This window comes from Schistocerca americana, chromosome 5 (assembly GCF_021461395.2).
Source record: "Schistocerca americana isolate TAMUIC-IGC-003095 chromosome 5, iqSchAmer2.1, whole genome shotgun sequence".
Lineage (NCBI taxonomy): Eukaryota > Metazoa > Arthropoda > Insecta > Orthoptera > Acrididae > Schistocerca > Schistocerca americana.
The window spans coordinates 659,147,693-659,173,516 of NC_060123.1; the positions used below are offsets into that span (position 1 = coordinate 659,147,693).

The 25,824-nt window shown below is 42.2% G+C and overlaps 1 protein-coding gene across 1 annotated transcript in view; it reads left to right on the top strand.

Annotated features, from left to right (window-relative positions):
• LOC124615839 (hillarin) overlaps positions 1-25,824 on the top strand; it is a 528,083-nt gene that overhangs the window by 481,132 nt on the left and 21,127 nt on the right. Inside the window, exons 4-7 of the mRNA XM_047143992.1 lie at positions 17,613-17,853; positions 18,016-18,098; positions 21,786-21,929; positions 22,063-22,281. Coding sequence (XP_046999948.1) covers positions 17,613-17,853; positions 18,016-18,098; positions 21,786-21,929; positions 22,063-22,281 — 687 coding nt within the window. The remainder of the gene's footprint in view (positions 1-17,612; positions 17,854-18,015; positions 18,099-21,785; positions 21,930-22,062; positions 22,282-25,824) is intronic.

Consider the following 25,824-nt stretch of genomic DNA (forward strand, 5'->3'; position numbering starts at 1 on the left):
CGTCGTGTTGCGGCACTTTTGTTTGCTCGTGGGGGCCCTACACGACAATAGACAGGTGCACCAGTTTCCTTGGCTCTTCAATGTCTAATGCACCCGGATTACTAAACCGGGGACATGACATATTTAAGAAAGCTTGTAATTTCTTTGTAAGACCAATCTGAAGATTCGTTAAACAAGACGAGATGCGTCATTGGCCAAATATTAAATAATAAAGCCTATTTTGCTGCCAAGACTGTCTATCTACTCAAAATACACTCCTGGAAATAGAAATAAGAACACCGTGAATTCATTGTCCCAGGAAGGGGAAACTTTATTGACACATTCCTGGGGTCAGATACATCACATGATCACACTGACAGAACCACAGGCACATAGACACAGGCAACAGAGCATGCACAATGTCGGCACTAGTACAGTGTATATCCACCTTTCGCAGCAATGCAGGCTGCTATTCTCCCATGGAGACGATCGTAGAGATGCTGGATGTAGTCCTGTGGAACGGCTTGCCATGCCATTTCCACCTGGCGCCTCAGTTGGACCAGCGTTCGTGCTGGACGTGCAGACCGCGTGAGACGACGCTTCATCCAGTCCCAAACATGCTCAATGGGGGACAGATCCGGAGATCTTGCTGGCCAGGGTAGTTGACTTACACCTTCTAGAGCACGTTGGGTGGCACGGGATACATGCGGACGTGCATTGTCCTGTTGGAACAGCAAGTTCCCTTGCCGGTCTAGGAATGGTAGAACGATGGGTTCGATGACGGTTTGGATGTACCGTGCACTATTCAGTGTCCCCTCGACGATCACCAGTGGTGTACGGCCAGTGTAGGAGATCGCTCCCCACACCATGATGCCGGGTGTTGGCCCTGTGTGCCTCGGTCGTATGCAGTCCTGATTGTGGCGCTCACCTGCACGGCGCCAAACACGCATACGACCATCATTGGCACCAAGGCAGAAGCGACTCTCATCGCTGAAGACGACACGTCTCCATTCGTCCCTCCATTCACGCATGTCGCGACACCACTGGAGGCGGGCTGCACGATGTTGGGGCGTGAGCGGAAGACGGCCTAACGGTGTGCGGGACCGTAGCCCAGCTTCATGGAGACGGTTGCGAATGGTCCTCGCCGATACCCCAGGAGCAACAGTGTCCCTAATTTGCTGGGAAGTGGCGGTGCGGTCCCCTACGGCACTGCGTAGGATCCTACGGTCTTGGCGTGCATCCGTGCGTCGCTGCGGTCCGGTCCCAGGTCGACGGGCACGTGCACCTTCCGCCGACCACTGGCGACAACATCGATGTACTGTGGAGACCTCACGCCCCACGTGTTGAGCAATTCGGCGGTACGTCCACCCGGCCTCCCGCATGCCCACTATACGCCCTCGCTCAAAGTCCGTCAACTGCACATACGGTTCACGTCCACGCTGTCGCGGCATGCTACCAGTGTTAAAGACTGCGATGGAGCTCCGTATGCCACGGCAAACTGGCTGACACTGACGGCGGCGGTGCACAAATGCTGCGCAGCTAGCGCCATTCGACGGCCAACACCGCGGTTCCTGGTGGGTCCGCTGTGCCGTGAGTGTGATCATTGCTTGTACAGCCCTCTCGCAGTGTCCGGAGCAAGTATGGTGGGTCTGACACACCGGTGTCAATGTGTTCTTCTTTCCATTTCCAGGAGTGTATTTATCATTGGCCGCTGTATCATCCCGTACTGAGTTGGAAAAAGTTCTGCACAGAACTCTGTTCTGAGTAGAAAAGACGCAACGTACTGAGGACATTGTACAGGTGTTGTTCACCTGTAGATACAACAGCGGCACCTGCAGGCTTGGCTAGCAGCTGCGTTTATGTTCGAACATGCATTTCTCGCGGTACCTGTGACTCTCGCGGCGTTTCCATGTTTTTCTCCAGGCCCTGTAAATAGGTGGGTCTACGCAATCAATGTCAATGCGATTACAATCCTCCTGGGTGTACTGTCGCGTCACTTTATAAAATACTAAATGTGGTGTCACCGCCAGACACCACACTTGCTAGGTGGTAGCCTTTAAATCGGCCGCGGTCCGTTAGCATACGTCGGACCCGCGTGTCGCCACTATCAGTGATTGCAGACCGAGCGCCGCCACACGTTAGGTCTAGAGAGAGACTTCCTAGCACTCGCCCCAGTTGTACAACCGACTTTACTAGCAATGGTTCACTGACAAAATACGCTCTCATTTGCCGAGACGATAGTTAGCATAGCCTTCAGCTACGTCATTTGCTACGACCTAGCAAGGCGCCATTATTCAGTTACTATTGATATTGTAAATAATGTACAGACAAGAGCTACGTTCAACATTAATGGATTAAAGTTAAGTACCACCTTTTTTCTGAAGACTGAATTCCTTGTCCTGTTCCAGACCTCACGCCAGCCTGCGTGAGCTTAAACGCGTGCCTTTCGGCTTCCTCCAAACTCCGTGGGTTGGCTCCTGCCAATCCACAACACTAAAAATATTAAATCATACGTTTTTGGCTGTGTTGTAGCTGCTACAACATGGCCGAGATGTCTGGTATAGCATTGTAAGTATTTTATAAAATGACGTGGCAGTACATCCAGAGGGATTTTAACGAGACGTCTCAGCTGCAGTAAAAAACTTTATTACTCGACCTGTCTCGGTCTTACAGAACAAGTTATTTATCCGCTAGGGAATGTCGTTACATAACTGATCTGGCGGAATCGATAGACACCATTAATGGAAACATAGCACTATCTAACGTTTGCGGATACGTCTCCATTACACTGTGGTGACAAAAGTCTTCGGATACCTCCTAATATCGTGTCGAACCTCCTTTCTCCCGTCGTAGTGCAGTAACTTGACGTGACACGCACTCAACAAGACGGTGGAAGTCGCCTGCAGAAATACTGAGTAATGCTGCCTCTAGAGCCAACGACAGTTGCGGAAGTGTTGCCAGTGCAGGATGTTGTTCACCAACTGAGATCCCGATTTTGTCCCACAAACGTTCGATGTGACTCGTGTTGGGCGATACAGGTGGACAAAACAGGAGCTTGAATTGTCTAAAATGTTCATCAAACCAATCAAAAACAATTGTGGCTTCAAATGGCTCTGAGCACTATGCGACTTAACTTCTGAGGTCATCAGTCGCTTAGAATTTAGAACTACTTAAACCTAACTAACCTAAGGACATCACACACATCCATGCCCGAGGCAGGATTCGAACCTGCGACAGGAGCGGTCGCACGGCTCCAGACAGTAGCGCCTAGAACCGCACGGCCACTCCGGCCAAAAACAATTGTGGTCCAGTGGCATGACATCGTTGTTTTTGAACGTGAAGACCTTGAATGGCTGCAGATCTTCTCCAAGTAGCCGAACATAACAATATTCAGTCAATGATCGGTTCAGTTGGACCAGAGGACCCAGCCTATTCCCTGTAAACACAGCCCACACCATATTGGACCCACCACCAGCTTGCACAGTGCCTTGTTGACAACTTGGGTCCATGGCTTGGTGGAGTCTGCGCCGTACTCGAACCCTACCATCAGTTCTTACCACCTGAAATCGGCAGTCATCAGACCATGATTTTCCAGTCATCTAGAGTCCAACCAATAACGGTCAGAGCCCTGGAGTGTCGGAGCAGGTGATGTCGTACTGTTAGCTAAAGCACTCGCGTCGGTCGTCTGCTGCCCATTAACGCAAAACTTCGCCGCACTGTCCTAACGGATACGTTCGTCATACGCCCCATATTGATTTCTGTGATTATTTTACGTAGTGTTACTTGTTCGTTAGCACTGATAACTCTACACAAACGCCGCTGCTCTCGGTCGTTAAGTGAAGGCCGTCGGCCACTGCGTTGTCGGTGGTGAGAGGTAATGCTTGAAATTTTGTATCCTCGGCACAATCCTGATGCTGTGCGTTTCGGAACATTGAATTCTGTAGCGATTTCAAACATGAAATGTCACATGTGTCTAGCTCCAACTACCATTCCGCGTTGAAAGTCTGTTAATTTCCGTCGTGCGGCCGTAATTACGTCGGAGACCTTTTCACATGAATCACCTGAGTACAAATGACAGCTCCGTCAACGTACTGCTCTTTTATACCTTGTGTACGCGATACTGTCACCATATGTATATGTGCGTACCGCTATCCCATGAGTTTTGTAACCTCAGTGTAGTACGTACATCGGACAAAAAATATTTTGTCAGGAGACATCACGCTAATACCATGTAACTCTAGCTTTGATAATGCCCTTAATTCAAGGCAGAAGAGAACCCATCGGTTTCTTCTAGTATGTCATACCAAGCTGAAGCCAGTCATTGCTGACTAGAACCGGTAGAGCTACCAAACTGCGTAGATGAAAACTGCTATGTAGCTCCGTCAGTTCAAAATAGTCACGGATATTTTCTGTGCGTGTTAAGAGGAGGTGATTTAGCGGGCCAGGGCAGGTGCGCTAGGGTGCCTGAGTGTTTAATTAATCAGCAGCGTACCCCGAAAAGTCAGAAAATTATGACCAGTGCCCACCGCGGCGTTGGATGCCGCCTGTTGGCGTTACAGGCACGTCACTCGGTAACAAAAGTGTGTAAGCGGAGCTGACACGAAGGGGAACGAAGTTATAGGCTGCAAATGGGGAAATCCTTTGAGATAAGCGACTTTGACAAATGGCAGATTATTATTACGTCGAGCCTGTGAACGAATATCTCTAAAACGGCAAAGTTGCTCGAATGTTCACGTGCTACTGTCGTGAACATCTACGGAAAGAGGTAGAAGGACAGTGAAACTACCACTAGGCGCTAAGTGGTTGGACGTCCACGATTCTTCACAGAACGTGAGGTTCGGAGTCTTGTCTGCTCTGTAATGTAGCATAGATGGTGATCTGCGGCACCTCTGTCGAAAGAGCACAATGCCGGTGCACCCACAAGTGGTTTGGAGCACACCGTTCATCGTACATTGTTGAACAAGGAGCTTCACAGCAGACCTCCCCTACGTGTTCACATTTTGACCCAACGACATCGTCAGTTACGATTGCAGTGGGCATGGGATCATCGGGATTCGACTGTCGATCAATGGACAGTTCTTCGGGTGAATCACATTTTTGCTACACTAGGTCGATGGTCGTCGCCACAAACGCCGTCGTCGAGGTGAACGGCGACTCGAAACGTGCAGCGCGCCAGGGACGAAGGCTGATGAGTCCAGTATTATGCTATTGGAGATATTGTCCTGAGCTTGCATGGGACCTGTGGTAGTAATCGAAGAAACGTTGATAGCTGCATCCCTTCATGTTTGATGTCTTCCCCGACGGCGATATCATCTTTCAGCAATATAACTGTCCGTGTCTCGGAGCCAGAACCGTGCTACAGTGTTCTGAGGAGCATTGTAGTGAACTCACGTTGATGTCTCGGCTTCCAAATTCGTCTGATGTAAATCATATGGAAACCATCTGGGTCGCTATCAGGTGCCATCACCTGGTTCGCAGATCATCGGCCCATTATTTACCCTAATTACATGACCTGTGCGTACACATGCAGTTGCATGCGTACAACCTCTGTGAACACGTCATCTTGGAACTTGGAAGACCAGTGTCCACAGCAGACTCATCGTGAAGATGTAGAAGCAAGAGCAACACTTGATCACCGAGAATTTTGAAATAAACTTCCTGGTCCATGTTCACGCTAACCTGAATGAGTAAACGCAAGTGATGATACAAAAACTGCCTCAAAACATCTCAGAACCACCTGTGATCTGAAGTATACCTGTAGGATCTCCCGTGTGCCAGCCGGCCACGCACGACTCCTGCAACGTGCGGACACTCTCATTCGAGGTGATCGACGGTTCACAATCAGACACCTCGCTTCTCAACTGGACGTATCTGTAACTAGTGCTGACACATTCGTCCATCAGTGGGGTTTCTCGAAAGGCGTGTGCCCGTCGGAGTCCTCGCCGCCTAACAGAAGACAATAAAGAACAACGAGGGGCCATCTGTGCTGAATTGAATTGGTTGCGCGTTACGAGACTAACCGTGACAAGTTTTTTGTCGACCATAGTCACAGTCTGTGACATATAGGTTCATCAATACGAACGGGAAACAAAACGGCAATCTATGGAGTGGCGCCACACCATCTCTCTTCCGAAGAAAAAGTTGAAATTCGCACCCTCAGCCGGTAAAGCCATTGAGACCGTCTTCAGGGACTCTGCAGGGCTTATTCTGTTTGATGACCTCGCTCATGGTGCAACGATCAACTCTTGAAATGTACTGTGCTATCCCCAGGAAACTGAAGACACAATTTCAGTGTGATCGTCGCCACAAAGATGTAAATGAACTTCTCCTTTTACGTGACAAAGCAAGATCTCACACAAGTGTGCGCGCCCGAGAACAGCTCATAAAACTTCATTAGACTGCTCTTCCTCCACAGCCCGGAGCTCGCGCCTTCCGGCTTCCATCTCCTTGGCCCAATGAAGAATACACACCGCGGAATGCAGTACGTATGTGCGCGCCCGAGAACAGCTCATAAAACTTCATTAGACTGCTCTTCCTCCACAGCCCGGATCTCGCGCCTTCCGGCTTCCATCTCCTTGGCCCAATGAAGAATACACACCGCGGAATGCAGTACGTATGTGCGCGCCCGAGAACAGCTCATAAAACTTCATTAGACTGCTCTTCCTCCACAGCCCGGAGCTCGCGCCTTCCGGCTTCCATCTCCTTGGCCCAATGAAGAATACACACCGCGGAATGCAGTACGTATGTGCGCGCCCGAGAACAGCTCATAAAACTTCATTAGACTGCTCTTCCTCCACAGCCCGGATCTCGCGCCTTCCGGCTTCCATCTCCTTGGCCCAATGAAGAATACACACCGCGGAATGCAGTACGTAGATGATGAGGAGTTTACTGATGCAGCAAGACCATGGCTACGACCCATGAGGGCACAAAGCCCTCCCAGTAAGATAGCGTAAGGCTGTCGCATTAAACGGAGATTATGTTGAAAACAGGGTTTTGTAGCAAAAAGAGTAGTGAATAGCATGGTGTGTTGGAATCCCGAACAAAACTAACCTGCTTTCAGAAAACTATGTGTTGCATTACTTACTTAGCACCTCTCATGACTTACCTTCCTGCCACATTTTCATATTAAATTTTTCATGGTGGCTCTGTAAGACTATTTTCATTATTTATTACCCAGATATGAAAAAGCTTTATTCGCGTAGAATATGCAGGCGTCAAACTGATGTTTGTTTGAACATTACTTAGTGTCTGTAAAAATATTTACTTCGCTATTTTTGTGCTTCTCCTTAGCCCTACAAATTAGTCCATTATGACTGGAACAACCTGCATATAAAATTCAAAAAAAGTTCATCACTCCTAAAACAAATGCTACAAAAATACAACTGAAACAACGATTTGTGAAACAACCTGTACTAAACAAGCAGCCCACCTTCTTCATACTCACAAAAACCAGATATCGCTTTCAAGTATCTTCCAAGTGTGAGATCAGTGCTGGCCACATTACTTGATATGTACGGAACTAAACGAATTGAAATCAAGGAAAAATCGATACTGCCAAAACACACCTGAAGTAATACTTTTCTTCTCATTTGTTGATAGGTACCTGAAAGTTGAAAATTCTGACTGGTCTCATGTACATCATACAGGTTGCACGCCGTGTATGACCATAATTGCAGGGTCACATGCTTGTCGGCAGATTGCCTTGGATAGCAGTTTCAACACCGTTTATAGTCTCCTATAGCTACAGGGCAGTACTGCAGTACATGGAGACGATCACAGCGATGTCAGACCTTACCCTGGGAGATTCTTCCAACCTTTCGTTAGATAGTAATTCATACCAGACCATTTTCCTCGTCATGTTGCGCTGATGTGTGTGGAACATGTCAGGGGGCTATCGGCGAGAAAGATGAGACGCATCTTACAAGGGAACCTCCCCATCGCACCCTCCTCAGGTTTTGTTATAAGTTGGCACAATGGATGGGCCTTGAAAAACTGAACACTGATCAATCGAGAAAACAGGAAGAAGTTGTGTGGAACTATGAAAAAAATTAATAAAATATACAAACTGAGTAGTCCATGCGCAATATATGCAACATCAAGGACACTGGGAGTCAAGCAGCGCCGTGGTCCCGTGGTTAGCGAGAGCAGCTGCGGAACGAGAGGTCCTAGGTTCAAGTCTTCCCTCGAGTGAAAAGTTTAATTTTTTATTTTCAGTTTATGTGACAAACTCTTATGTTTTCATCACTTTTTTGGGAGTGATTATCACATCCAGAAGAAAACCTAAATCGGGCAAGGTAGAAGAATCTTTTTACCCATTCGCTAAGTGTACAAGTTAGATGGGTCGACAACATATTCCTGTCATGTGACGCACATGCCGTCACCAGTGTCGTATAGAATATATCAGACGTATTTTTCTGTGGAGGAATCGGTTGACCTATGACCTTGTGATCAAATGTTTTCGGTTCCCATTGGAGAGGCACGTCCTTTCGTCTACTAATCGCACGGTTTTGCGGTGCGGTCGCAAAACACAGACACTAAACTTATTACAGTGAACAGGGACGTCAATGAACGAACTGACAGATCATAACTTTGCGAAAATAAAATTTTCAGTCGATGGAAGATTTGAACCAAGGACCTCTCGTTCCGCAGCTACTCACGCTAACCACGGGACCACGGCGCTCCCTGACTCCCACCGTCCTTGATGTTGCCTATCTTGCACGTGGACTACTCAGTTTGTATATTTTATTAATTTTTTTCGTAGTTCCACACAACTTCTTCCTGTTTTCTCGATTGATCTGTGTTCAGTTTTTCAAGGCCTATCCACTGTGCCAACTTATAACTAAATCTGAGGGGGGTGCGATGGGGAGGTTCCCTTGTTAGAGGACAAAAGAAACATTATGTGGACGTGAGAGTCCAATAGGGCGATGGGAAGGGCTGTGCACCTACCACCCCATCATATTCCGCAGCTCTGCAATATATACGTTTTATTCATCACAGAATTCTCAAACATTTCTAGAAATCCAGAATGAAATTTTCACTCTACAGCGGAGTGTGCATTGATATGAAACTTCCAGGCAGATTAAAACTGTGTGCCGGACCAAGACTCGAACCTTTGCCTTTCACGGGCAAGTGCTCTACTATCTGAGCTACCCAAGCACGACTCACGACCTGTCCTCATAGCTCAGGCAAAGGTTCCGAGTTCGAGTCTCGCTCCGGCACACAGTTTTAATCTGCCAGGAAGTTTAATTTCTAGAAATGATTATTTATGATTCGGCTAAACGGCAATTGGACTGCCGCAAGGTGAAATACTATAGCCTCCGTAAAAGCTCCGTAACTTATGTTTGTTTAGTAGTTACGCTGTTGACGAGAAATTACGGTTCCCCTCGTCGCAGTTGCTTTTTTACGCGATCTAAACTCAAGGTAGGCGGCGAACCTTCGCAGAGCAGTGCTGGAACAGAACCCCTCATCTCTTTTTCTGCCACTCCCCATATCTGCTATTGTTGGTACACAAACTCGCGCGTAGAGACTATTAAGTTTTACACGGCAGATCGTTGGTTTGGCTCACGACGCGGTCCTGTTACAAGAGTAGGTGTGCTTGTTTGAATCGCAGCAAAGCCTTTGTACTCAATCGGCGATCGTTTGAAAGGTAAGACACTAATACATAAGATTTTGTCTAGCTCATAGTCCCTAGCAAGCACGTCACTGCCGATTTTGTACGAAAGCTTCAGTTTTCTAGGTTTTCAGAAAACGTTTCATTTAAGACTTGCTGTAAATGGTTTATTGCAATTTTCTAGATTTTTCGCTTTTTTCACGGACCTGAACAGAATTGTTTTACGCTTTATGTAACCATGTATATATGTTGGCGAGAGCTAGGACGACTAGATGACGAAAAGTATATGTGTTGGTTGAGCATAGCTGTAGCGTCTTTTATTAGTAATCAAAACCTCCTGGGTCCCGGGTTCGAACCGCATCACTGCTTAAATTTAAAATAAAAATCATCAGCAATGGTGGGCGAAGACTTCCAGCATAAGAAGTCATCCTCATTCTGGCAACGACCTTATCAAAGGGGGCGAAGGTTCAGGGCACTCTCTTACCTTTGAGGTCAGAAACCGCCCGTAAAACGCGGAAGAATCAACAGTGATCAACGCCTTGAGGATGCAAAAGGCAATGGAAACCACAGCGTTAAAGACACGTAATGTGTATCCATAGGACATGTGGCGCGTAATTGGTAAAATGTCATGACGATCTCCCCATTGATAAAAGATTCCGGACTAGTCCCCACTTCGGATCTCCGGGAGGTGCCTGACAAGGGGGAGGTGACCATGAGAAAAAGATTGAATAACCAACGAAATGATAACTTTCTGCGAGTCGGAGCATGGAATGTTAGAAGTTTGAAAGTGGCAGGGAAGCTAGAAAATCTAAAAAGGCTCAGTCTAGATGTGGTAGGTGCCTGTGAAGTGAAATGGAAAAGAGACAAGGATTTTTGGTCAGACGAGTATAGGATAACATCAACAGCAGCAGAAAATGGCATATCAGGAGTAGGATCCGTTACAAGAAGGGAGGTAAGTGACTGTGAACATTTCAGTGTCAAGGTTGTTCTCATAAGAATCGACAGCAAACCAACACCGACAACAATAGTTCAGATACACATGGTGAGTAGCAAGCAGAAGGTGAAGGGATAGAGGAAGTATATGAGGATATTGAACGGGTAATTCAGTACATAATATTCATGAGGGATTGGAATGCGGTTGTAGGGAAGGAAGGGGCAGAAGAAAGGGTTACGGGAAACTGTGGGTTTGGTAGTAGGGATGAAAGAGGAGAACATCTCTTTGAGTTCTGCAATAAATTTCAGATGTTAATAGCGAATACTGTTCAAAAATCACAATAGGATGGGGTATACTTGGAAACGGCCGGGAGATACAGGGAGATTTCAGTTAAATTACATCATTGTCAGGCAGAGGTTCCGAAATCAGATATTGGATTGTAAGGTGCACCCAGGAGCAGATGTAGACTCAGATCACAATTTGGTAATGATGAAGAGTAGGCTGAAGTTTAAGAGACCAGTGCGCAAAGAAGTGGGATACAGAAGTACTAAGGAATGAATAGATACAGATACTCATGAAGTTCTCTGAGGCTATAGATACTGCGATAATAAATAACTCAGTAGGCAGTTCAATTAAAGAGGATAGGGCATCCCTAAAAATGGCTGTCACAGAGGTTGTAGAGAAAAAAGTGAGTACAAGGCACGTAATGGCGAAGAAATCGTGGGTAACAGAAGAAATACTGCAGTTGACCGACAAAAGAAGGACGTACAAAAATATTTAGGAAAATTCAGGAATACGGAAATACCACTAAGGAGTGAAATAAATAGGAAGTGCAGGGAAGCTAAGACGAAGTGGCTGCGTGAAAAAATGTGAAGAAATCAAAGAAATGATGGTCGGAGGGGCTGCTTCAGCATATAGAAAAGTCAAAACAACCTCCGGTGAAATTAAAAGCAAGGACGATAACATTAAAAATGCAGTGGGAATTCCGCTGTTAAATGCAGAGGAGAGAGCGGACCGCTGGGGACAGTACACTGAGGGCCACTATGAAGAGAAAGGCATTTCTGATGGCTCTGAGCACTATGAGACTTAACATCTTAGGTCATCTGTCCCATAGAACTTAGAACTACTTAAACCTAACTAACCTAAGGGCATCACACACATCCATGCCCGAGGCAGGATTCGAACCTGCGACCGTAGCAGTCCCGCGGTTCCGGACTTAAGCGCCTAGAACCGCACGGCCACCACGGCCGGCGACATTTCTGATGACGTGGTGAAGAAAATTATTCACGTAAGTGTGTGTAGAATGTGTGAAACTCACGATATACCACCAGACTTTTGGAAAAACATCATTCGCACAATTCCCAAAGCTGCAAGAGCTGACAATTGTGAGAATTATCGCACACTCATTAATTGCTCATGCTTCCAAGTCGCTGACAAGATTAATATACAGATTGATGGAAAGGAAAATTGAGTATCTGTTAGATGACAATCAGTTTGGCTTTAGGAGAGGCAAACACACCAGAGGGGCAGTTCTGACGTTGCGGTTGATAACGGAAGCAAGACTGAAGAAAAATTAAGACACATTTATAGGATTTGTCGATGTGGAAAAAGCATTCGACTATGTGTGGTAAAATGGTGCCAGATGTTCGAAATCTTGAGAAAAATAGGGATAAGTTACAAGGATACACGGGTAATATGTAGTGGGTCTACGTAGAAGAACCAAGAGATAATAAGAGTGGAAGACCGAAAACGAAGTGCTTGGATGAAAAAAGATGTAAGACAAGGTTGTAATCTTTCGTCCCTGCTGTTCAATCTATGTGTCGAAGAAGCCATGACGGAAATAAAAGTAAGGTTAAAGAGCGGAATTAAAAGTCAAGGTGAAACGATATCAGTGTTACGATTCGCTGATGACATTGCTATCCTCAGTGAAAGTGAAGAATAATTACAGGACCTGCTGAATGGAATGAACAATCTAATGAGTATAGAGTATGGATTTTGAGTAAACAGAAGGAAGACGAAAGTAATGAAAAGTCGCAGAAATGAGAACAGCCAGAAACTTAACATCGTAATTGGCGATCACAAATTAGATGAAGTTAAGGAATTCAGCTACCTAGGAAGCAAAATAGCCCCTGACGGACCGAGCAAGGACATAAAAAGCTGACTAGCAATGGTAATAAGGACATTCCCAGTTCTACTAGTATCCAGCATATGCCTTAATTTGAGGAAGAAATGTCTGAGAACACACATTTGGAGCACAGCGCTGTATAGTGAGACATGGACTGTGGGAAAACTGGAACAGAAGAGAATCAAAGCATTTGACGTTTGACGCTACAAAAAAATGTTGAAAATTAGGTGGACTGACAAGGTAAGGGGGAGCCTCACAGAAGTGACGAGGAAAGGAAAATTTGGAAAATACTGACAAGAAGAAGGAACAGGATGATAGGACATCTGTTAAATACTTCAGTGAATATCTTCTATAGTACTAGACGGAGCTGTAGAGGAACGCAGAGATTAGATACATTCAGCAAATAATTGAGGACGCAGGTTGTAAGTACTACTCTGAGATGAAAATGTTGGCGTAGGAGAGGAACTTGTGACCCGACACATCATATCAATTAGAATAATGATGAGTGAAAAAAAAAGTAATTTTTGATGGCTTATTAGTGGCTTGAAACAATGGTTTCAACAAAAGAAATTCTATTTATTACATAGTATGTGGTTTGACAACAGTATAGGCGCACTCCGGACCCGACAATGTAGCTAATGAGAGTAGATGCGCCGACTGAAACTGAATGGCGGTAATCGGTATTGACTCTCTTCCGACTACCAAACAGGAAAGGAGGATAGAAGGATGGGTAAAATTTTATTATTATGATTACTATTATTGTTACTTCATTTCCATCGGATCAGCATGTCCTCGCAAAGATGCGATCGCCTTCGACGTCGGTGGGAGAAAACCCATGTGGTGGCGACCCATCAGATCGATGCACGTCTTCTCGCAAGCGTGTATGAATAACAGTTGAGGGGATCATTCTGTCGAATGGAGAAAAGGGGAACGTATGTCAGCTTCTCCTAGCATGAATGATCCAGCTGCGAGGGGTGCTGCAGAAAGCGTTTCGGAGAAAGTTCGAGAAATATTGTTGGTACTTAAGAGTTCTTGTCAGCTGCACAATGACGGTCGTAGAGGTATTTCCAGAAATCGAGGGCTGATTCGTCATCGCCACTAAACAGGTAGGGGACAGCGTGCCCGCTAATCCAAGTCACTGAGTGGGTCTTAGTGGGAAATAGTCCGTGTCTGAGGAGAGAAGCATTTGTGCGATGATGCCGTCAAGAGTCGTGCGTGTAATGAACGCCAACATCTGGCAGACCAAACGCCAACCATAGCTCGCCTCTCCGCTGACAAGTCGATGGCCATCGTCGCCTTCGTGCCACACGTGGTACATAATGGCGAAGCCGCCAGGTGTGTCCAATGGAGACGCGATTTGCATACCTTCTCCCCATTAACCGTCACGTACCAAGTTGCCTGACGCAAGAGTTGGAGCGTGCATTGCTCGCCACACAGCATTCCACCAGACCGAGCCGATGTTTTTCTACAATCACATTTGGCAGAAGCCGCGATTGCAGAGAGGCACACACTATCTTGGCCATCCGCAGCTCGTGGTCTAGTGGCTAGCATTGCTGCCTCTGGATCACGGGGTCCCGGGTTCGATTCCCGACCGGGTTGGGGATTTTCTCTGCCCGGGGACTGGGTGTTTTTGTTGTCCTCATCATTTCATCATCATCATCATTTGTGACAGTGAGTAGATTGGATTGTGAAAAAAAATTGGGCCTTTGAACAGGCACTGATGACCGCACAGTTCAGAGCCCCACAGACCAAACATCATCATCACTATCTTGGCCATCGGTAGATGTGAAGGGAGAAGCGTGGTCTGGTTCTAGCTGTATTCTAGAAAGACATAGCTCAAGCAGAAAAAGGGCACTGGGATGGAACATCTGTCAGCGGCACTGGAGCAGTGAGCAAACTCCGGGTAAAGACTCTCATCAGTAGACTAGTGAGGCAAAACGGAATGCGTCGATTGTTGAACCACTAAGCGACAGAATCCTGAAGTTCAATTAAACGCATCATGTCATTCTCACATGTCTACAATGTCAACCCAACAGGATGTCTGAAAAAAAAAAAAAAAAAAAAAAAAAACAGACTACACTTCCACCAAATCAAGTAAAGTTGTTACAGACACAATACTTTCACATTCAGTACATGGTTCCTACTCTGCCCACAGTATCATTACCATTAATGCTCACTATCAGTACTTCATGCAAATATGGAGCCTCCATGTTTGTCCAAATGATGTTATTATAATATCAGAAGCAATATGTTGTCTCCAAATGGCTTAATCGCCCAGTTTGTAACCTTTTATACATTAATGCAGAGAACAACACTATGAAGAATTACTGTGAGGACTACTATTCTCCTCTTGTTTAAGGAGTGTGTTAAAAATGGCACCTCTGCATGCAACTGAATTGATTTGAAAAGCCATATTTTGTTGGAAATATATAGGATTTCTTTGGCAGCCAGAAACAGGTTTAGGAAGATAAATAGCAGGTGTAGAGTGATCAGCTTCAGCTATTATATAATACTCTGTTCTGCAAATCTTAAAGACGAGTTAAAGTAACACGATATATTAACTACTCAGAGAAAATGAATGAAAGTGCGGGAACATGTTGTCAGATGTCTCCCAGTTGTGCACAGGAATCTGGATGCCACGGCCATAAGGTCAGTGTGACTATAGTGCCAAATGTGGCTAGTTGTGCAGCACGAGCCAGTTGAAGCAACAGGAAAAGACAGTATGTGTCAATCAGTGACCAGCTACATTGCACTGTGATGGTGTTCTTCATTACAACATGGCCCACAGGCAACAACTGGATGACCTCACATGGACAAGAATCATTAGGAAACTGGAAGAAGGATAAAGTGTGATGAGCGAAACCTATGAGTTTGTTATTGCTCACTACATTGTTTCACATGCATGCAGGCACTGCTGTTTGAAGGAGAAGAGTCTGAGGAGGTGATCAATCATGGTTAACTACAGTAGCAGTGACAGCTAAATTGTGCAATGGGTAAGAAGGGATCCAAGTCAGACAGTGGGTGCAATTGAAGCCAAACTTAACATGACTGCAAGGCACATAATCTCAGGTTCCACAGTGGCATGGTGATTGCATAGTGGAGGAACACTTGCTCAGTGGCCAGTAAATTCCATTGACACCCACACATGGAAAGCACGGCTTGCGATTGTGCCAAGAGCATGGGGACTGGACCAACTAGAAGTAGGCTTTTGTGCTCTTATCGCATGAGAGTAGATTCAGTCTGAGTAGTGATTCTGGCTGCATCCTTACGTGGTGGGAGGTAGGAATGCATAATGCACCAACGAGTATTGTCAAACGTGATCATTTAGGTGGCCCAGCTGTTATGGTGTGAGGAGGCATAAGGTTGCATGGGTGACCTCCAAATCTATGGAAATGGAGCACTCACTGGTCAACATTTTTGTGACACTTTACTCCTTTCCCACATGCATTTTTTCAGGAGTGCATTTAGCCCTGACTTCAGTCTGTGGGTGACAATACCGAACTGCACTGAAAAGCAGAGGTGAAGGAACTCTTGGTATGAGAGGATATTCGGTGAACAGTCTGGACTACCCATTCTTCCAAAAGGGAGCAGGTGTGGGATGTGGTGGGGAGACGTACTGCAGTATATCAACATGCTCCAAAGACTGTCCAGCACATGTCAATACACTGGTGGAGGAATAAAATGCTTTGCTAGAAAACTCCTTACCAACCTTGGGGCAGCATGGGAGCCTGTTGCAAAGCATTCATTGCTGGCTGTGGTGATCACAACCTATTAAGAACCATGTCCTGTGTTTTGTAATGATCAGTGGACAATCACAAATTGTGGTGACTGCAGTATAATCATTGTTTTTGAATAAAAGTGCCATTTCCATTTGTCTCATTGTATATTTCTTTCTGTTACCTTTGGTACTATAATGTAGCAGTTTTTTCTATGTATGGTGAAACTTTTGTTGAGCTCTTACTTTGGCAGTTACGCATCATGTAAAAGTTACTTTTGTCCTTATGTTTCGCAGACTGGTGTATAATTTTATATGGGAAAGAGGCAGTTGCCATTTCCAAATGACAGTTTTCCCAAGTGTGAATTACCAGCATTTCACTTTCTTTCATGTCATTGCACACTTGCACCTCATGTTGTATTTGATCTGCTGCCATCACTCCTCTTGAGAATTAACTTTTTACTGTCTTGTGTTACTAACCAAACTTACAAGTCAAATGCAGTTGTTACAACCCAGTAGTTTCGTACTCAGTGCACCAGTAACAGGAAATTTAATGCCACTTTAATTATGGGTAGTCTCAAATCTATTTTGGCTTTATGGTCTTCTGTTTCACTTGTGTCATGAGCTTCATTCTAAGTTATTAGATTTGATGGTTTGCTCTTATAGGAAAGTTTATCTGTTTCATTTTAAATGAGGAATGGTGCAAATAATCTATTCACCGTCAATAATTGTGTGATCTCTAACATTGTGCTGTTCAATAGAATTTTTCTCGATTGCCTGAAAATTCAGCTACTTCCTCAATCTGATGAGCATTCTGAACTAGCTTGTATCATTCTTAGTTGCGATACTTCAAATGTGTTGAATTTATATTCTCCCTCAATTTCAATCCAAATGATGAAATTTGTTCCTTTTCTACTGACAGCCACATTTAGTGTTTTGACTTTTTGCTAATTTTCAAAGTAATTTTTTAAGCCTGCATTCCAAGCATTCAGTGTCCCTTTGCATGGCTCCAGTTTCTTTCCATCACTGCATTTACAGGACTTTTACACCTACAAACAACTCCCGCATAGGTGTAATTTTTTATCTCTGGATCTGCTGATGTTGGACCTGACTCCTGTTTGTGCATAATGGACATATACATTTGTTGATATTTAGTAAAGTTGTGAAATTTTCCCATCATTTTTGTATCCACACTATGTAAGAAGCAAATGACAAATACAGTTTTATAACATGGTGCCGATGGTTATAGGGCAGCGACAGCAGCTCTGGTTGAGAAGCAAAGCAGAGAGATGTTGGAGCTGATCAACGAGAAGCGTAGTGAGTACATGATGGCAGAGTCTCTGTACCTGGATGATGGAGATGGCTACACAGATGATGTGCTGCTACCATACCCCAGTCAGGCACCACAGCCAGCACCACCAGCTCTCTCGAAATTTGAAGTTTACAATGATCCTGTGGAGTTTGCTGATGTTGATCAAATTGCTATATCGGTTGGTATCTTTTAAGTTATTCCTCTTTTCTTACTTTAAAGTCATGTGATATGATTGGGAAAGAAGACTATGTTGTCACTACCTCTTTGCATTTAATTGCTGTAATGTTCTACTGATAACCTTATATTTGAGGAGCTAATAATTTACGAATGTTATTTTCAGGTTGCACAAGAAGACCAGAAGACTTTCACAGACTTGGTGAGACAGTTAGTTGGTCGATGTGGATCTGACATTGAAAAAGCAAGGTATAAAATTTGTTAGGATCTTGGCTTGTTCAATAACGTTGTTGGTTTAGTAATTTGAGTAAATCACTCTGTAATCTCATGTTTACTAATACAGTAATGGTGGTATTTCAGTGGGATATGTGTCTGTGAGACGTGGAATGTTACCTGGATAAATGTTTTCTGAGTTAATAGAAAGAATAGGGAAACACTGTAGTCATAATTCACTGCAACTGACAACAACATTGTGCTTTTTAATAAATTTTCCATTCCATTTTCTCTCTCTTGGGACTTAAAAATCAGAGTAAAAAATTAAGAAGCAATTTACTGTTTCGTATGATAAACTATTTACGTTACTGTAATATATTTTCTAAATATTTAATTTGACTATTTACTTTGTAAGCTTCACTGGTTGTTGCTGTAAATGCTTAACAGATCTCTAACAGGAATGAAGAAAATTTCAGAATTAGATTATGCAGTAATATTTTACAATCACCAGGGAATACAGAAAAAAATAATGCCTGCCCCAGTTACATGTATCAAAGACATAAATAACATTGAAATCATTGAAAATTCACATGACTCATACACAGAGGCTCTATCCTAAATTTACTGTAAGTTATAAGAGATGGGCTAACAGCAAGTATCATTAAATTTCATGAGTAACAGAATTGACATAAGTTGCCACTCAGCTCTTACGACAACATTTAAACATCTTCCCCTCTCTAGATAAAAGATGGGATACATTAGGTCTGACATAGCTCAGAAAATATTCATTATCTAAACTGTCCGGTCGTATCATGTATTATGTTTTCTTTTTCATCAAACCACATGATTTTTGGAGGATTTAAGTGCAGGATTTTCATTATTTGCAATGTTGACAACAAATGAATAGCATTCTGAAATATAGGAGCTACATGTTAATATTTCCTTTTAAGCCTGTTTCATTAACTTAGCAGACTGGTGAACTGTCACTAGGCCACTACTGATTGGATGGCCATATCTGTCCCCTGGCAAGGTATACTGTTGTCCTTTAAGCTGTCCAAACACAGGTGACAACTTTGCCTTCATGTCATATCTTCTGTTCTCAGTTACCTCCTAACCACAATCATTGTCTGCATACATTGGGCTTGTGCCAATTTAGTTAAGATATTACTGAATGATGTCATTATGTGAAATGTGATTTATTCCTCTTGTTAAATACAATTTTCAAATTTTTAGACTTGATGTCTAGGAGACATGTCAAGATTTGCAATACAGAAATAAAAAAGTTTACATTATTTTATACTTACATTTCTGAGATACTGTTGCACAAATACATACTGTAGTTCCCAGTAAGCAAAAAATAGAGTATGTAAGTCCCTTGTTCCAATTGTGAAACTGTCCTCAATAAATTCTTCGATAGAACAACAACACTGTTACACCACAAGAGGAAAGAGAAATTTTTCATTAACAAAGATCCATTTTAAATATATTGTTGCCTTTTATTTTATTGTGGTTTTTAACCCCATATATTCTCGTGTCTGGGCCTAGAGTTTTAAGAGGGTGTCAGAAGTTTAAAATTCTCTCTGTGATAAGTGCTATAGTTGTAGTGGAAATGGAAAATGTCAAGAGTGTGTTGATTTTTAAATGTGAAGAACACCATCTCACATATGTAAATGGAGGTAATAGATAATATTTTTAATTTTGTAAACATGTTCATGATTATTTTCTTTTGTAATACAAGAAGCTGCATGACAATTGCTTAATTTCCCAGAAGATTATGCCATAACAAATAATTGACTTGAAGTATGATTGTAGCTCTTGTCATGCGAATGCTAAGCTGTTCAGTTTATTTGCTAAGTAGGCTATGTAAAACTTTCAGTTTAAATTTTTATCAAGATTTGGGTCTAAGAACTTTCCATGATTTGACTCTGTAATATCCTGACCATTGCAGATTATTTTTATTTCAATCTGTTATAATTATTTTGCTTCAAAATGCATCATTTTGGTTTTAGTTACTTTCAGTTTTAGTCCATTGTGATGGAACATCATACATGGTTTTCTTAAGTATTTTGGACACTTTCTATCAGGAAATTCATTTGCAATTAGAACTGATGTATCATCGCAAAATAAGACTGAATCAGCATCTGTTCCAAGTGGTAGGTGATTTATGTAGAGAAGAAAAAGATAAGAACAGAGTATAGAACCATGTGGGACTCCTTGGGAAATTGTTTTCCAGTATAAGTAATTGTTTCGATTTTGAGTTACATTTACTCTTCATTTTTAACCTGTTAAGGAAGTGTTGAATGACTTTAAAGCATTGTCCCATATTCTATTTGGACTTTATGGAGAAGTAAGGAGTGGTTCTCAAATGCACATCCGAAGGAACATTGTATCAAACTTTACAGACACTGTCAAATACAGACACTGCACTAATGTATCACAATACTTAGTTCACTGAGAAAAAAATCCATATTCCTTTTATTGAAATTCCTTTTGTACATACATTTCCTGAAGCTTGTGAGAGCTCGATAAACAGAGCTGAATGATCTGAATAACCTAGGTCTGAGCAGTACTTATTTTCATTTTCAAGTTAGTAGTTTGTCATAACATTATCAATGTAGGACACCGACCTACTGTTTACCCTACTAACTTTGGTAAATGTCAACTTGACACCTGATTTCTGAAATAAGTCGCAAAATTTTGTGATTTCACTGCTTTCAACTAACACATTTAAGTCAAAGCCTGTTGCTGCAGTCACAAATTTTTTCTTACTTTCTTTCTGAAGTTTTTTTTTTAGGAGGAACTGGAATTTAGCTAAGAACACTTTTGTCACAGCTCATCCAGGAATTATATAGATTGCAATAATCACTGCATTCAGATCATTTAACTCTACAGAGAAACTCTCAGACACACTCGTCACTTAAATAATTAAAATTTTATCTTCCTTTATAATTGATGAACTAACAAGAATGCAGGAGACTCCATGAGATATGTTTTTTCTACAGAAGCTGCCAGCTACCTAAAATTATTAATTTTTTTTACAACTTTTATACAATCTTCTATTAACCAAAGTTTGTTTAGACAGATTGTTTTGATATTTATTCATAGAATTTGAAGTTCATCAGTTTAAGAGTATTTAAGGTTTGGAAGTTCTGCTGTTAAGCCACTGATATTCCATTGCATCAGTAGAACATTTTTGTGGTTGACTATGACACTGTATGAGCGTTCTTTCTTTGGTATTTATAATTTTTATTTTCAGTTTGTATCTTTCCTTTGTCAGCCCCATCAGAATGTATGTTTCCCTTGCTTTTTAGGGTTTTACACATGTCTATAAACATTTTGTTGAAGTTTACAGAGCCTAAACTACTGTAAGATAGGCCATTTTTTGCCAGACATTTATCATTTAAAACTTGTTTGTGTAAGCAAATACTGTCCCAAACCTGTTACTGTGTTCCTTATTTAGGCTGTTGATATCGACGTCAGTTACCAATCTTCTGTGAATAATACCATAAATTACAAGCCTGTACATGATTTTCTAATAAGATTCCATGTTTCTCTCACTAAAACTTTCTAAATCATTATGAAACAGTTCTATATAGCTTTCTAAATGTATCCTCATACATGAGAGAGAGAGAGAGAGAGAGAGAGAGAGAGAGAGAGAGAGAGAGAGAGAGAGAGATTTTTGCATGCCTGCACACGAGGCTAAATGAAAACATTATTTTTCAGGACAATATTCAGATGGATTACAGTGAAGAATCTGAATACAATGCAGTTTGATGAAAATCTGAGAGGAGATACACCTATGGGTTTACTAAGAGGAATAAAGCATGGAACTGAAAGCTATCATGTGCTTTTCAAACGACTTTGCAGGCAAGAAGTTTTCCTGTTTTGAATCTTATTTTGAATATAATGTACTACAGAAAACAAACTACTCAAGGATTCTACCTATGTACCTATGTAAAAATGGAAATTAAAACTAAATTAAAACGTTTGTGTCTTGCAGTTATGCTGGTCTTCACTGCGTAGTCATAAAGGGGTATTCAAAATCTGCTGGGTACCAACCTGGAGTTCGCTTTGAAGATAACAGATTTAGAAATTCCTGGAATGCTGTTTATGTGGCTGGAGCTTGGCGTTTTGTACAGTGTAACTGGGGAGCCCGGCATCTTGTAAATGCTAAGGAAGTACCAAAAGCTGGTAGCAAAGGAAAGTCTGACAGTTTAAGGTACAGTATTGTTTTTGTAAAGGAATATCAGTTATGGAGAAAAAACAAGAATGTGCTTAATATTTTGTCACACATCATTTATAACCAAAAATTTTGTAGTAAATTACAAATCTTAAAAATGAAGCTTGTCAGAAAAAGTTAAAGGTTACTCATTCTATAGCTTGAAAACATGGAGAAACTGCTGCCACCACAGTTTCTGTCAAACAAAATGGTAAAACAATATTACAGTTTCACACCAGCCTTCGAAGAAGTAGGGCAGTGGCAAGTAGTTGGATACAGCAGCAGTTCTCTAAATATGTTAATCATGAAATTATTTGTTCCATATGTTAATGAAAAGATAGAGAAAATACATTTAAATTTCATTATTGCAAAATTTTAGGTAACTGATACGTCTCTCTTTCTGAAAACTGTGGTTCAAACTGCACACTATCTCAAAAAGACAACTGCTACCACTATTTTGCAGATCGACTTATATTCAAATTTCTAAGTGTGACTACGTGATCATTGAATGTGTCAACATATGTTTCTGTCCATTAAAATAGTATAAGCCTAGGTTCTCAGATATTTATCTTCCTGGTTTGTACTGTTGCTGGAGGGTTTGCACTGGTTAGCAATTTGGTAATTAATTTATTTTGCAATCAGAAGCTCTTCCTGCCAGTATAATTTTCAGTTAATGTAAGAGCAGAAATTTGTGCATGACTACAACAGAAATAATCAATTTTTGAAAACATAATATTACGGGATCGATAAAGTCTACTCACCAAGCAGCAGTAGGAAAATGCATACAAAGATTAAAGAAACATGCAAGTTTTCAGAGCTATTGGCTCTTTCTTCTGGCAGACGAATTGAAAAAGGAGGAACAGGGATGAAAGAAAAGACTGGAGAGGCTTAGGAAATGGGGGAGTTCAAAAAAGTCACCTAGAACCCTGGGTCAGGGGAGTCTCACCAGACAGGATGAGGAGGAAACACTGATTTTTGGGGATTGCACTGGACAAGCTTAAAGATGGAATATAGTGTAATAAGCAAAACAGAGATTACTGACTATGCATCATGCGAGAGTTATTAAGGGCAGAAAGAAGTGGTAAAAGTGGGGCACAGGGAAAAATAAATGTGTCAGGAAATAAAAGAAGTAGAAAACTAAAAGGAATGAAGACAGGAATAGTTACTGAGAAGAAGTGTGGAGACAGAGGAAATTAAAGAAAGTAATAATGTAAATTAAGGCTAGGTGGACAGCAATAGTGAAAGACATGTTGTAACACTAGTTCCTACCGGTGGATTTCTGAGAAACTGGTCTTTGGGGGAAGAATGCAGATAGCACGTGTGTTGAAATGGGCACTGAGGTCATGGATGTTGTGTTGTAGAGAACATCTTGAAGTCCTCAGGTTTTCAGATCTTATCCAGTTCAGGCACTAACCATCAGTCCTTCCTGCTCATCCTGTCCAGTAAATCTCACTTGACTCACAGTTCTCTCCATTTCCTAAACATATTGGTCCTTTTCTTTCACCCCTCTTTCTTTCCCTTCAGTCCTTCTGCCAGGAGCCACGGGCTCCGTAAGCTTGTGTGTTTCCACATCTTTCGTGTATTTTTTCTCCTGCCACCACTTGGTGAGTAGGTTTTTACTTACCTACCCATATTATATTTTAAACCACTGATTACTTCCATAGTTAAAATGAAAAGAGAGAGAGAGAAGGAATAATGAAACATAAGTATGGTCATTTAAAAAAATCCAACTCATTAGAATATATCTATACTTAAAATAGAAATTTACTACAGTAGCATTTTGATTTTTGGTTCCATTGTTGAAAACTATTCTGAAATGAGACCAGACTAAACACAACAGTTGTTACAAGTGGACACTAAAAACTACATTGTGAAATACCCAAAAATTCTTCTCGTTACCAGTTGTTAAAAGGCCATTTGCATGACTTTGGAAAAATATGATCTTAACTATCATTGCTGCACGGAGTGTAGTCTTTTGGTAAACTCGTGAGTGAGCAAGTGAGTCCTCACTCTGCTACCCAGCTATATCACAAGGTGCTTCTACATGCTGTTTCTCAACACAGTACCAAGCCTTCCTGGGTCGGGCTTTAAATCAGTGTACAGATGCACCCAGGCAGCATGTATTTTTAGATAAATGTGTTAACTCTACTGGAATACAGAGGAAAATTGGCCCCTTCCAAGCACAACATTGTAGAGTAAGTTACTTTAATGTATGAACAGAAGTCATAAGTCAGTGTTCCTGTATCTATTACAAATATAGAACTGATTGCCTGTTCACCTGAATGCATATACATCCATTACCTCCTCAGAAACAGATGGGTATATTCTGTGATATTAAACACAATATAGTGCAGTTACACTGTAGAATTTAAGGCTTATTCCTACATTGTGCTTCCACTAAGAGGCAGAAGTTTTCCTTGATGGGGTGCACTGAAATGCAGCAATTCTTGCTACGGGGGGAGAGTTCAAAAGTAATGGGGAATATATAATTTTTGGTCATTGTATTGGTAAACATTGTAATTCTGTCAGAGACAGCAAAGGACTTGGAAGAGCAGTTGAACGGAATGGACAGTGTCTTGAGAGAAGGATATAAGATGAACATCAACGAAAGCAAAACGAGGATAATGGAATGTAGTCGAATTAAGTCAGGTGATGCTGAGGGAATTAGATTAGGAAATGACACACTTAAAGTAGTAAAGGAGTTTTGCTATTTGGGGAGCAAAATAACTGATGATGGTCGAAGTAGAGAGGATATAAAATGTAGACTGGCTGGCAATGGCAAGGAAAGCGTTTCTGAAGAAGATAAATTTGTTAACATCAAGTATAGATTTAAGTGTCAGAAAGTCGTTTCTGAAAGTATTTGTATGGAGTGTAGCCATGTATGGAAGTGAAACATGGACGATAAGTAGTTTGGATAAGAAGAGAATAGAAGCTTTCAAAATGTGGTGCTACAGAAGAATGCTGAAAATTAGATGGGTAGACCACATAACTAATGAGGAGGTATTGAATAGAATTGGGGAGAAGAGGAGTTTGTGGCACAACTTGACAAGAAGAAGGGACCGGTTGGTAGGACATGTTCTGAGGCATCAAGGGATCACAAATTTAGCATTGGAGGGCAGCGTGGAGGGTAAAAATCATAGAGGGAGACCAAGAGATGAATACACCAAGCAGATTCAGAAGAATGTAGGTTGCAGTAGGTACTGGGAGATGAAGAAGCTTGCACAGGATAGAGTAGCATGGAGAGCTGCATCAAACCAGTCTCAGGACTGAAGACCACAAGAACAACAACATTGGTAAACATGTCTGACAGTATCTGTACAACATTAAGCATATTGGATATTTAGTCTGTTGTCAGCTGTTAAAAAAATTACATGTGTTTTAGTGGTATCAGCAATTGTTTATTTTGCATAAAAATCAACCAGAGCAATTGTATTTAATTTTGCTATAAGAATGGAATGAAGTGCATGAAAGTTTTAGGTATACTGAATATTGCTTTTGGTGAGTCTAGCATGAGTGAAACATGGGTTTACAACTGCTGTTTCG